Raw genomic sequence first — 13,684 nt, 5'->3', positions numbered from 1 at the left:
TATGAAGGAAACAGACTGAAAAAATTTCGAAATGAGCATGAAAAATGACATGAATTTACATTTAAATCAGTCTCAATTCTTTCAGCCATCTCATAAATAAGTAATGATTTTGAAAAAATACCTTTCTTCCTTCTTTGAATGAATGCAACGTTCAATTATTTCTTTTATTTCTGGATTGTCCACACTTTTTAGGGCATCTGGAGGAACACCCTAGAAAAAAAAAGAATCATTACATCAGATTTAAGAATATAAAGTCAAACCTCAGTAGCTCGAAATCGAAGGGACTATTGAAATGTGTTTGAGTTATCGGGAGTTTGACAAATTGAAGTTCATATATTTCCGGATTTTTTTCATTGCCGGTCCGTGTTCAACTTTATCGTTAGACATTGCTTATTTTCTACGAAAACTTTGTTAGTTTGTGGATCTTTTTCATTTGCTTTCGGAAGATTATGCTGACTTGTGGATATTAAAAATGATGTGCTACGTTCAGTTTGAGTTCCTTGGTCAATAATTCTTTTTTATCTGATTTTTTTTTATGCTTTTATCATGCCGACTTCAGAACTTTCTCGAACACTACTATGTTAAAATGAAAACTACCTAATTAGTTATGATTTAAATATTACCTGTAATTAACTAAATGACACTGATTAATGATTGGGTTTCAGTTTTTCACACCTTTTACTACACATGCTGACAAAATGGCTGATGAGTTCAAGTTAGTGAGGTTTATTCTGAAAGTTTTATTACCGAACGGTCCGACTAGTCAGTTCAAGTGTTCAAGAAATCAAAGTTAAAGAAATCCAAGATTATTTATATTGATTATATAGAAGAAAATGTTGGTACTTTAAACTGTTCAATTGTACATGTAATTTGTTATTTCCTTTTTCATTTTAATTCATCCTCACTAATCAACATAGAAAAAGCTTAGGACATGTTGTACAAAACAATATCAAGAAATTAGCACACTGATTTAAAAAAAAAAAAAAAAGTTATCACAGAGACATGTCTTGCATGTTGCACATGGAAAAAAATCATCCAAAAGTTGATTGAAGGTGACACTGTTGCTAATTTTTTATATTTATGATTAATTCAAAATATCCATCCAACCATTTAACACCACCAAAGTGGACAGATTTCTCAGGTATAGGGTATTGTATACATAAATATATATGTTGGGACAAATGCATGAAAGAGATTTGAAACTGTAAAGTGGTGATGCTAATGCAACTACATAGAAATACAACCAATCTAGTAAAAGTGATTTATGTTTAAATGACCTTATCAGAAAAAATAACCTAAAGATTTTAAGTCAATAGACTGTGACTGTGGGGCATATGAATAAAATGGATACAGAATAGTGATTTAGTGATGCTAATGCAGCTGCATACATCTGGATCGTTTTGTTTTTTTTTAATTATCATAATTCAACTTCTGGTTTATAAAATAAGAAAACAACATGGTCTTCGCTGTTATTTCTTTAAAACATGGTTCCAAATTGATTAAAAACTGGTATAGGTGTAGCATTAGAGACATGTATACTTTGATAGAGCTGTTGCAAGACTTTTGTGCTGGTGAAATCAACAAATAAGCACCCATAGGATGATTGTAACAACTACATCAATTGTTCAGTTAGAGTGAGTTTAAAATGTAGGAAAATAAAAAATAAAATTTACCCTCTCACCTTATCTTTTCAGAAAAGTTGGATGAGAATCTAGGATTTTTTTTTTATTATGGCCTTATCAGAAAACTAAACATGAAAATCTTTCATTAATGCTTCAGTTTTCTTTTTTGTTTGTTTTCACTAAATATTAGAAATCATTGTCACTCACTGTAGTAACACGCCTATATATTTGAGCAGCATTATGGCATTCTTTATATGGATATTCTGATGTAGCCATTTCCAACATGCACATTCCAAAAGCATAGACATCAACTGATTCATCATAGTGTTCTTCATACATTTCTGGCGCCATGAATTCAGGAGTACCTTAAATGTATAAGAAGATGCTTCTTGTACCATTTGCTGGAATCTACAAAGGGAAATGTGAAGGGGAAAACAAGATTAGTCATTAGTCATTGCAACCAGATGTTTATTTTTGGCCTGAAAATAAGACAATTGATTAGTGGTCTATCATGTTCATATTTCCCCTCACATTTCATATTATACAACTTTTTACCTGGTCATCTTACCTGTAATCTGTCATTTACCCAGGAGATCAAAGAGGACAGATGCTATAACAAAAGGTAAAAGTTAAAAATAAACATGTACATGTAGCAAAAAAGTTACATGTAAATTATTAAAAAGTGAAAAGCTTTAACAGATGAAGAAAAATGAAACATCTTACTTTTAAACAAAAATTAAATAACTAACTACATTAAGCAACTAACTTTTTAATGGTATGTAGTCAAATTCATTTTTAAAAAAAGGATGAAAATGTGCTATTAATTTCTTATTAAATAGTAATTAAACGAATATCATTACTACTGAAAATATGACATTTTTATTGAGAAAAAATAACGACTTCAGGACAAAGTGCTAATTAATTTCAATGATTTCTTTTTTTACTTATCCCCTGAAACAATAATCATAAAACTTACCTTTATTCACTACAAATTAAACAAATGTAATTAACCTGCCTTGGTTTCTTGAAACAAAATTATACCTTACAATGGTGAATAAAAAAATCATTGCACATTTTAAGTCAATTTATAATAGTTTTTATCAACAGCAAGGTTTTCTTTCAAGAATCCAAAGCGATTAAGACAAGCAAATATAAGAAACTCGATACATGTATTCATGCAAAATTTAAATCTGAAGTATATGAATAATGTCTTTCTGCTTTCAACTTACCTATAACACTTTTTGCAAAGGACTTATTCTTTAGAGTAGCTAAGCCCAGATCACCAATTTTAACAGATCCTGTTGGTCCAGTTATAAAAATATTATCACATTTTAAGTCTCTGTGTATTACTTGAGGAGACCTTGTATGCAGAAAGTAAAGTCCTTTTAGAATCTGTTTACACCAATTTCTCAGAACTCTTGGATTTAATCTCTTTAATCTCTTAATATACCTGCAAATACATTTGTACAGAAAAAGTTAAAATACACCCATCATAAAAAGACAAATGTTTTTTAATATAAAAAAAAAGACACATTATTCAAGTAAGTCTATAAATAAAAATTCATAAAGGACCAGACTTGATAAGTTATAACAGAGAATGGAACCTTCTTTGCTTATGGATGGTTTAAGACAAAAGAATTCTGTAACTGCTCTTTTCATTCTGTATTTCATAAGATGTTGGAAATTTTCACCTAACCAATTACAAAACCTTAGATCAAAATCTTTTCATGGTATCAATTTAACCAACCAATGAAAAACCAAATGCTCTAAAAACATAATGTTCATTACACATAAAAACTGACACAACATTTATACATTACTGGGGTAATGATCTATTGGTGCATCACAATCTTTTCAGATACAAGCTGGAAATCAATACTGGAAGTTAACTATATAATTTAAAACAAAACACAACAAAAAACAATCTTATAGATATTTCTGTTTGTGAGCAAAGAAAAGGTCCATAACTGGAACATGGAATAAAGGTCACAAAAAAGGGTATAATCCACAGCTTCCAATGAATGTAAAGTTGAAAAAAAATATATACAACAATATTAATGAAGAAAATAAAGATGAATGACAAACATACAAAACTAATTGTTAGCGGCATAGCCTAGGGTTTAATTTGAAAAAAGAATTACAATTTGAGATTCAGTAAAATAAATAAATAAAATTTACAGATATCACCTCGTGGATTTTACATTTGTCATGATCCCTGATGGAATTTCTTGATCATGCATGACAACCTATCATCATGATATCAACGAGGAATTATCGTGGATCAATGGCAGATCACCACTACCTAGTTGGGTATCTGTTGCGACATTGAATCATCACAGATTGCGATATGTTACTATGTAATGAATGTCATTTAAATTTAGCTTAAGATGGTGATAGAGAGGTTGTTACCCTTGAAAATACATTGTCACCCTCGGCTACCCCCTTGGATGACAACAATTTTCTCAGGGTAACAAACTGCTCTATCACCCTCTTACTATTGCTCGATTGACATGAATTTCATGTGAAAAATACCTGCCTGTGTACACATACACAAACAAAATGGTATATAATGGGTCATTAAATGATACACTGCCACATTGTGTTGTAAATATTCATGGACACATTCTAAATTGCCAATCATCCTACAGAAACAACAGATTAAACTTAAATTCAAAATTTGTTTTTTCTAACTCCATAATTTTAAAAGAACTAACTTTCACCTTTTTTCAAAATAACAATAAAGATTACGCTATAAATCAAGAAAACAAAATTTCAATATTTATATTCCAATAAGATAACTCTAATTCTTCAAAACAAGAGGCTACCAGGAGCCTGAATTGCTCACCTGCTAAAAAATTTGTCTTTCAAGGGTAATAAATTAACAAGGAGATGTCCAACAATTTTGACTCAAGAAGACTTTGGTAGGACTTATCATAAGGATCATTTCAGCAATTAAAAGTTTCTTTCTATCTATTATAGGTTTTAAGATATTGAAACTGCAAAAAAAAAAAATTTTTCACCTTACAAGGAGTCGCCTGACAACTTTGATCCCTAAAGACTTTTGAAGGCCTTATAATAAAGATCATTTTAGCAATTGAAAGAGTTTGGCTAAACCTAACGGTTTTGAGATATATGCAAAAAGCTACTGTCTGACCCCTCTGTTCTATTTTTAGTAACGACGGCCATGTTTTTCAACAAATCAAAAATTCCCACATCAGATCTATGCAGGATATCCAAAGAAACATTCATACCAAGTTTGGTTTCAATTGGTCAAGTAGTGTCAGAGAAGAAGATTTTTGAAAGAAATAACATTAAAAATAGCAAAAATTGTCGAAACAGGGCAATAACTCCAACATGGGTTAACAGATTAAAACCAAAACTTAACCAGAGATAGATATCATCATGCTGAACACTTTTACCCTTTCAGAATTTAGCTAAACCTATCGGCTTTGGAGATATATTCAAAAATCTACTGTCTGACCCCTCTGTTCTATTTTTAGTAATGGCGGCCATGTTTTTCAATGAATCAAAAATCCCCACTTCAGTTCTATGCAGGATATCCCAAGAAACATTCATACCAAGTTTGGTTTTAATTGGTTAAGTAGTGTCAGAGAAGACGATTTTTAAAAAAAAATAACATTAAAAATAGCAAAAATCGTCGATAAAGGGCAATAACTCCAACATGGGTTAATTCAATCAAATATCCCCACATCAGTTCAGGATATGCAGGATATCCCAAGGAACATTTACACTAAGTTTGGTTCTAATCAGTCAGGTAGTTTCAGAGGAGAAGAGTTTTGTATAATTGTTGACGACGATGACGGACGACGACAACAGACGACAAGTGATGGCAATAGCTCACATGGCCTTTGGCCAGGTGAGCTAAAAATTGTCATACATGGAAGAATGTTGGACAGACGGACACACAACTTTTTACATAATAGCTTGCCACTTCATAGGGCAGGGTATAAAAAGTAATAAATGAGAAAATAAAAATAACAACAGGCTCTAGAGCGTGAATCGCTAACCTGAAAGAATTTGAAATCTGTGGTCATCTCATTTGATCATTTAAACTAAACTTTTTCCTATTCTTACATCATTCCTACCATCCACTAAACAACCCAAGCCACCAACAGGCAGAAATATTGGGCCAGTGAAAGAAATTAGCAGTAGTCTATATAAAATCAAGCAGATCTATGATGAAATTGGATCAATTTCCTTTGAAATCTACAGTGTGGTCTACATAATATTATGATGGGTCTATGTTGACCAAAATTTAAGTTTCTAACACTGCTGGACTATATGTATTTCCCCATAGGATTTCACTGGTAACTTTAGAGTAGGCACTCTAAAGCAGACTTAAATTGTTGAATTATTTGGAGTTTTCTAACAGAAACCTTTTATTTCAAAATTCCTAGAACACCAACAAATAATTTCTACCAATAGCCAAAAAAGTTAAATAATGAATTACTAAATTTCAATGTATGTACTTACGTTTTAAGAGTCCCTGATGTCATTAATTCTGTTACCAATACAATGAATTTTTTATTTCTTGAAGTTGATTCCTCCCACGAATCATAAAATCTAACAATATTTGGATGCTGAAGTTCTTTAAGCATTTCTGCTTCTTCTCGAAATCTTTGTCTTTCAGCTTTGTTCCATTTTTTATCCTAAAATAAACACAAATGTAACAAGAAAAACATTTCCAGGCACATGTGTACAAAAGTAAAGGCATTAGAATCTATTTCTGGCTTGGAAATATCATCTTTGTTATAATAACATAATTAAAATTTCCATAGCATACAATTGTACATGTAGTAAAATATTTAAGTATATTAAAGGAAAAACATTAATATTTTGCAACTTAAGTTCATTGTAACAGGTCAAAATTGTGCCATAGTTTTACATCATTTAACAAAAACAGTAAGTAAGTTTTGTTGTTCATTTTTATGTACATGTATTTCAGATACAATTACACCCACAAAATTATGTCCACTCTCGCGAAACATAAATTATATTTTCAAATACAAGTACATGTATATTACATGTATAAACTATCTGTATGTATTCACTAAATATGAAGTCGTTTCTTAGATGCTGACTCAACATCCTTCCTATACTCCATGTCAGTTAAGCCCATTTTTTTTATTTAATCATAATTTTCTTCAGCTGTTCTTTTATCAAGGTAGAGTTGTTTTTCATTTAATTTGTTATGCGTTTCTCAGTTTCTAAAAACCACACATCAGTACTTACGACTGATATGCACAAATCAAAAAGAATTTTATACTTCCTTACTACAAATTCCATAGTAATTCCGCCATTTTTGTTTTTAAGTGCCACAAGTAGCTGACAACACTCCACCATTAATGATGGAAACTTAATGTGTGCACATGATGGGGCACGATAGTCACTCAATACAACATTTCAAGAGGAAACGCGACTATGGCACATGGCACATGGTAATCCCTATTACTGACTACTAATTACCGAAAATTGTCTCGGTAACAAAATCACAGCCAATTCAACAGTGTGAACACTGTGATCTGGATTTCAAATCTAATCAGATTTGAACAATCCACATTTTTAGTCTTTGAAATTAGCTGGTAGTCAGAAGCCTGAGATGTGTGAAATAACAGTCGTGTATGTAAAACAGTGGGCTTCAAGTGCCAGTCAGGCCTGTCAAAATAAATACCGCTCTTTCAAAATCATATTATTTTTCTATTCATTATTGTCAAACTCTGGTCTGAGAAATCGACTGAAAAGTCATTAAGTGTTGAATTTCAATACTCTGTTACAAAATTTTCAATAACATTAACTGATCCTGGAGAAACAGTCCCCACCTAAATTATGCACTTCCAATTATAGGAAACCAGGTGTAGTGTCAAAGTCTTTCCTAGTCTTTCACGCATTTGTTCCTACGTCGTCTCTAAACACAAAACTAAGATGGAAGTACAAACAGATTGTCAAAGACAAAGCGATATGAACTTCTCGAGTTACTGTATGTCAAGGTTGCCAAACTGGGGAAAAGACAAAAAAACGACCTAACGTGACGCCGAGTATAGAAATATTACCAGAAAGTGACCAAAAGATGTGAAATAACAAAATATTTGAATTTTTGTCAACTTCATGCAACTTCTTGCGTCCTTTAATGCAAGACCTTTCAGAGATCCTTGTTTTCTCAATTGATATGGATTCTAATGTACAAATTGGCAATTTTATTTACTCTTTCAAAACTAGATACACGTAATTATTTTCAGTTGTATTTTAGACCTATATGAGCCCTTAATGTCCCTCAATCTTTGTTTTATACATGTATTTAGCATTTACCGCACAGTGATTTGCCACTGTTTTGGGGAAGGCACCCATGGCCCATGAAATTGAAAATTAGAGTGTGAAAACTGCAACTTTGTGAAATAATTTACATGTACATATACATGTACAAGAGGGCAATGACTTTTAAACAGTATTTTAAAATAATTACTCTTTAAAATCCTTGAAGAGGATATTACAGATTTCATTGTATTTATGTCCATACAAGTAAGGTAACCTCTGAATGAAAAATCTGATATAGTACAGAGTAGATAGGTTGCATGTACAGTATGTGCATTTCACGAATTTTTATTTTAATCTTCAATTCTTATACAAATCTTGAGACAATGTTTCAAGTCATAATTTAGATATCATATGTATTGATGAAATTTGAAGCAAATTACTCATTGGGAATAAAGCCAACTTTTGACTCAAAATAAGGACTGGAAAATCATTGCCACAAATTTTTATAATACAAAAATATACTTCAATGACATCTAAAAACATCCTTTCTGTTGACAATACAAAAAGCAAGAAATACAAATGTTTTGTAAGCTAACAAATTAATACACACCCAGTTTGGCCAAACAATTAAACATGACCATCTTTTAATGACCTTCCACGGCTCAAGCTACTTGAGAAAAACAGGGAGCAGTGACTTCTCTTTCAAAGAGACACTAGGGAGAAGTGGGGATGAACAGGGAGAAGTGAATGCGTACACGCATCATTTACTAATGCTTTTTTAAAATTATATGTATTATATGTTACTTACAAGCACACCATATAAAGAACCATTTTCATATATTTATTTTCTTTTATTAAGATAAATATTACTTTTTCTCTAAGTTACATATGTAAGAAACTAAATATTTTGGACAAAATGAAATCAGCCCTGCTGACTGAATGATTTGACTGTATCATATATTCATGAAATTTAATTTCTAATCTATACCTCTACCCCTTACCAAATTTTTTACAGCAAAATTAATACATGATTGAGCAAAGCAAAGCTTCTTGCTATGCATTGTCCTATTATTTTGTCTTTTTAGCATCACTGGAATAGAAAATTTTCAGGCTTTGACATTCTGTTTGAATTTTCATTTTGTTCTACTTTTTTTCCTGATCCCACTTCATCCATAATGATTTCTTGTCCAAAATATTTAGTCTCTTGATATAAGTTGATCAAGAGTATCAGTGGTCATGTTAAAAATTAATTACTGACAAAATCAAGACTGAAACTTAATTGACAAATACAATCAAACCTCGGTAGCTCGAACTCCAAGGGACCATTGAAATGTGTTCGAGTTATCAGGAGTTCGAGAAATTGAAGTTCGTATATTTCCGGATTTCTTTGATTGGCGGTCCAAGTTCGACTTTATCGTTAGAAATTTTCCTACTTCCTCCGAAGTTGTGTTAGGTCGTGAATCATTCTCATTCGCTTTCGGAAGATTATGTTGATTTACGGACATTCAGAATGCTGTATTTTTTTTAAAAACATCCAGAGTGCAGGTTCATTGGTCAATAATTTGTTTTCATCCGATTTTCTTTCATGGTTTCATCATATCGACTTCGGAACATTCTCGAACTTAAATCAGTTTTATCAAAACTACCTAATTAGTGATGACTTAAATATTACCTGTAATTAACTAAAATGACACTGATTAATGATAGGGTTTCAGTTTTTCACACCTTTTATTACCCAAGCTGACAAAATGACTGACGAGTTCGAGTTAGTCAGATTTATTTTCTGAGATTTATTACCGAACGGACTGACTAGTCAGTCCGTTCGAGTTTTCGAGAAATCGAAGTTCGAGAATTCCAAGGTTATTTACATTGATTATATAAAAGAAAATTTTGGTACTTTGAATTGTGTTCGAGAAATCCCGGGTGTTCGAGCCATCCGAGTTCGAGTGAGTGAAGTTCGACTGTATTGTAGCGGTCAATACGAACTTTTCTCAAGCTCAAGAAATGTTTCTTTGAAATGGAGAATTTACTGTTCTGTTGTGAAACAAGAAGAGCAAAAGAAACGCTTTGGGTTTTCTACTAAATTATCAATTGAGATAAATTTAACCCAAATCCAAAGAACCCACATGATAAATTTGCACATTTCATAACGAAATGTGAACGGTAAAACATGAATTATCGTAGCTGAAGTGAAAAATATTCTCCTGTATCCAGTCTTAAACGTTTGAAACAAAAAGCTGATTAAAATACTTGCTTGTAACCCATAATTTGATAGATTTCAAAAATTTATTTAATTTCTTGAACAGGCGCCATTTTTGTTTGAATTCTTTTCAAAAGAAAGATAACTCTAGTCAAAATATCGCTAAAAGACGGAGTACAGTCCTGATCATGGGAATGTCTGAAAATGAGAGGGCGACTTCACTTCACTTCTGGTGTCGTCTGAGGGCGAAGTGAGCGACTCCAGGGCGACTATTTCGCCCAAATCATCCAGTGGCGTGAGCTCTGCCTTCTAGAATTTTGACTTATAACTGTAATCAATTTCATTCAATTTCAAAGTAAATAAAATCAAATGTGTAAAACTAAAAATAAAATGTTCAGAAAATTCAAACAATATCCAACAAGTTTGGAATTTCCAAAATTAAATAAAATACTGTGAAGTCAGTGTGAAGCATGATACAACTGCAGAGGTCAAACCAAGAAAAACTGACTTGTGCAAGTACATTTGTGTATACAATAGAGGAATATTTAAGCTTTGCAATTTGATTTGATGACTGGCACTCACAAGATTCTGACACAAAATGTAAGTGGTCAAAGTAAACATATTTCAAAAATTTGAAATAAACATTTAAAAAATGTACCAACAGCATTAGAGTCCAATATCCAGAAACTAACTATAATTGTATTGTACAAACAAGGATTCAAAACATTACAGAAAAAAAGAAAAACTTGTATTTGAAAGGTTTGACATACACTTTGTAACATTTTTTGTACCTTTTAACTCGGAAGATTACACATCGGTAAATTGTCAATTCAAACAAATGATAGTTGAACACATTCTGAGCTCCAAAATTTAAAAATTTGTATATCAATTAATCAAAATCATTCAGTCTAAGTCAGCATTTAAAGTACATGTACATGTAGAAATGTACACAATTTACCTTTAAGTAAACTGAACTTCACCAAAATACAGCTGAACATATACATGTACCAATAAAGTTATGCATACAGATTTGTACAATGCTTTGAAACAGACTCATCATTTTACTGTACATTGAAAAATTACATTAAAATACATGTACAGACCAAATTAGGAAATGTTTCACTCTAAACTAAAATGATAATGCCTCTTGTAAATCAACATCATTCAGTGACCCAGTGCTCATCTTTAGCCACTAGCCTGAAGCCCAGGGCTACATCAGTAAAAATTGATTTGGACTAGCAAAATGATGTGTACTAAGTACTTTTCTTACATGTATTTCGGGCTAGTTAACTCTATACGATCCTGTGTACATTGGATATGTACACAATTTACCTTCAAGTGAATTGTGCTTCACCAAAATACAGCTGAATATTTACCTGTAATTCACACCATGCAACAGCTACTCCAGTATCAGTATCAAGACCTTTAAACACAGTTTTAAAGGACCCTCTTCCTATTTCAATATCGAACTTGAAGAAGCGTCCATCGGGAGAAGTTCCAACAGCCTTCTCCTCGGTTTCATCTTTCTTAAAACTTTGTTCAGCACCTAGCACATCAAGTTGGGCTTCTTGAATATCAGATTCAGATGCTTTCCCACTAAGCTGGTCTATTTCACCAGTTACACCAACACCACTATCTGCTACAGAACTAATGTCAGACTCAGTTCTTAATCCTTCAGAATCAAAAATTAATGCTGTATGGTCAATTGTGACTGATCTAGCAAATTTTCTATTTTCTACTGATTTTTGGTTAGATTTTTTTTCTAAATCCTCTTCAATTTCTTCACCATTTAAACTCACACTTGAAAACTTAGGTGACAAATTTGTTTCATCTTCAGTAGTTACTATTTTAAACTTTGTTTCTTCTGAATTATTGCTTATATTACTTGAGCTAGACTCAACTTTTTCATTTGTAGCACTATCCTTATCATTTGGCTTGCTATTTTCCTCTATACTTTTCAATTTCACATTTGGGTCATTTATTTTTGAAATTATTTCAGAACACATTGTTTCTGAGGGGTAACTACAAGAACGATCTCGCCCAACTACATGTACATCAGACTTTTTGGTTCCATCTTTTGTTCGATGCCTTGCACTCAAATGCAATTCACTTTTACCGGTATCAATTTTAGATGAGATATCATCAGAAACACAGCGTCTAGCTCTTGAAGGGATTATCTTGGTGCTTCTAATATTTCTACTAAATGTACCATCAGTTGTCAGCTGCTTCTGAGAACTGTTAGCCAATGAACCATCCAATTTCCTATGTGTTACTTTCTGACCCATTTCACCTCTCCTTAAACCCTTAGACTGAATGTGAGGAGATCCTGACCTACCCACATGCTCATGTGTCAATTCACCATTTGCCATAGATGACTTCTTACTCATCTTAAAAAATAATAGAAGATGGATGTACAATATTGCAAAACAGAGTCAAAATCTCTTTACAATATCATCACTCTTACATGTCTGTGATGTATCAACATATTGATCTTTAAAACATACAATACTTCTTTTATCCCAGTCATGGTGTTTCATAACAAGGTATTAAAACTAAACTACTAATTTCTATATATACAAAAAATGTCCAGAGGAGCTGAACAAGAAAAGAAATAGGGACCACACAGGTCAAATGACGGTGACCTCTTTTTCGTGAACGAATTTGATTTGCAGTCACAAAAGAATGCCCACAATATACAACTGTTAAAGTCTCCAATTAAATACTCCATAAAATGTGTGTTGTGAACGGTCACCTTAACTTCTCCATTCATTATGCTACAACACCAATGTTATTGTCGAGAAATAATTCATTCTGACAGATGAGAAATAAGCACTTCCGGGACACGACTGCAGCTGCTGTACCGCAGTATATTATGATTTCAACTCACTAACCCCCAAAAATAATCCAAATAGGATATATCCTTTACAAACATGTGCATTTTGCTAGTTTATGGTGGTAACAATACACATAAATCCATTTTTTCCCGTTCATCTATGGCGACGATTCATTCCTTAGAAAATAGTCCCCTGTCAATCCTGTTTACAGCGGATGAATTTAGAAATAAAAGTCGTTGGTTCCTTGTCAGAACCCTATTTTTTTTTTAATCAGAAAAGATATATTTTATCAAGTATCGATAGCTATAGTTCTTCTATTTACCATTGATGTATGTCTATGAATATAATGGTCAGAATTATGTGAACTATTTGGCCATTACGTTAAGTTCAAATATCTTGGCAATTTGCCGGATATAGACTAAGCACGTGTTCTCAGGGATTTAGAGGCTTAAAAAGGGAGAGTTTAATGATAGGAAGAAGATTGCTTGATTGTTGGGGTTTAACGCCCACAGCAATATTTCAGCTACATTCAGGCGATGAACATGAAATTGTGATGAAATTAAAAATGGGATGGGACGCAAGGATAATAAGGTCGACAAATTTTAATTGCTACTAGAAATAAGGAGGGACGGGTAGGGTCGGACAATTTTGCCTTCTGTGGCGGAGCGCAAAGGTTCCTACTCATATCGAATACCACAACAGGGTTCTTTAACGTGCCAGGAACGTGGCACATTTCCAAACACGGTGCACCACTA

General features: G+C 32.5%; 1 protein-coding gene across 6 annotated transcripts in view; it reads right to left on the bottom strand.

Moving 5' to 3' along the window:
- Positions 1–13,130, bottom strand: part of LOC148629774 (uncharacterized) — a 32,800-nt gene extending 19,670 nt beyond the window's left edge. For 5 of the 6 annotated variants that reach the window (XM_088556963.1, XM_088556967.1, XM_088556965.1 and 2 more), the window contains exons 1-5: positions 11,472–13,130; positions 6,117–6,292; positions 2,852–3,072; positions 1,830–1,987; positions 122–210 (exon numbers count right to left, since the gene is read on the bottom strand). In XM_088556963.1, coding sequence (XP_088413089.1) covers positions 122–210; positions 1,830–1,987; positions 2,852–3,072; positions 6,117–6,292; positions 11,472–12,482 — 1,655 coding nt within the window. In that variant the 5' untranslated portion in view covers positions 12,483–13,130. The remainder of the gene's footprint in view (positions 1–121; positions 211–1,829; positions 1,988–2,851; positions 3,073–6,116; positions 6,293–11,471) is intronic. The other variant, XM_088556964.1, reaches the window with a different exon arrangement.
- Positions 13,131–13,684: the final 554 nt, after the last annotated feature.

This window comes from Perna viridis, chromosome 1 (genome assembly GCF_037379345.1).
Source record: "Perna viridis isolate PV_CMFRI_1.1 ecotype Kerala chromosome 1, ASM3737934v1, whole genome shotgun sequence".
Classification (NCBI taxonomy): Eukaryota; Metazoa; Mollusca; class Bivalvia; order Mytilida; family Mytilidae; genus Perna; species Perna viridis.
Note: the sequence above shows the minus strand (reverse complement) of the source record. Positions and strands in the feature narration are given on the sequence as shown.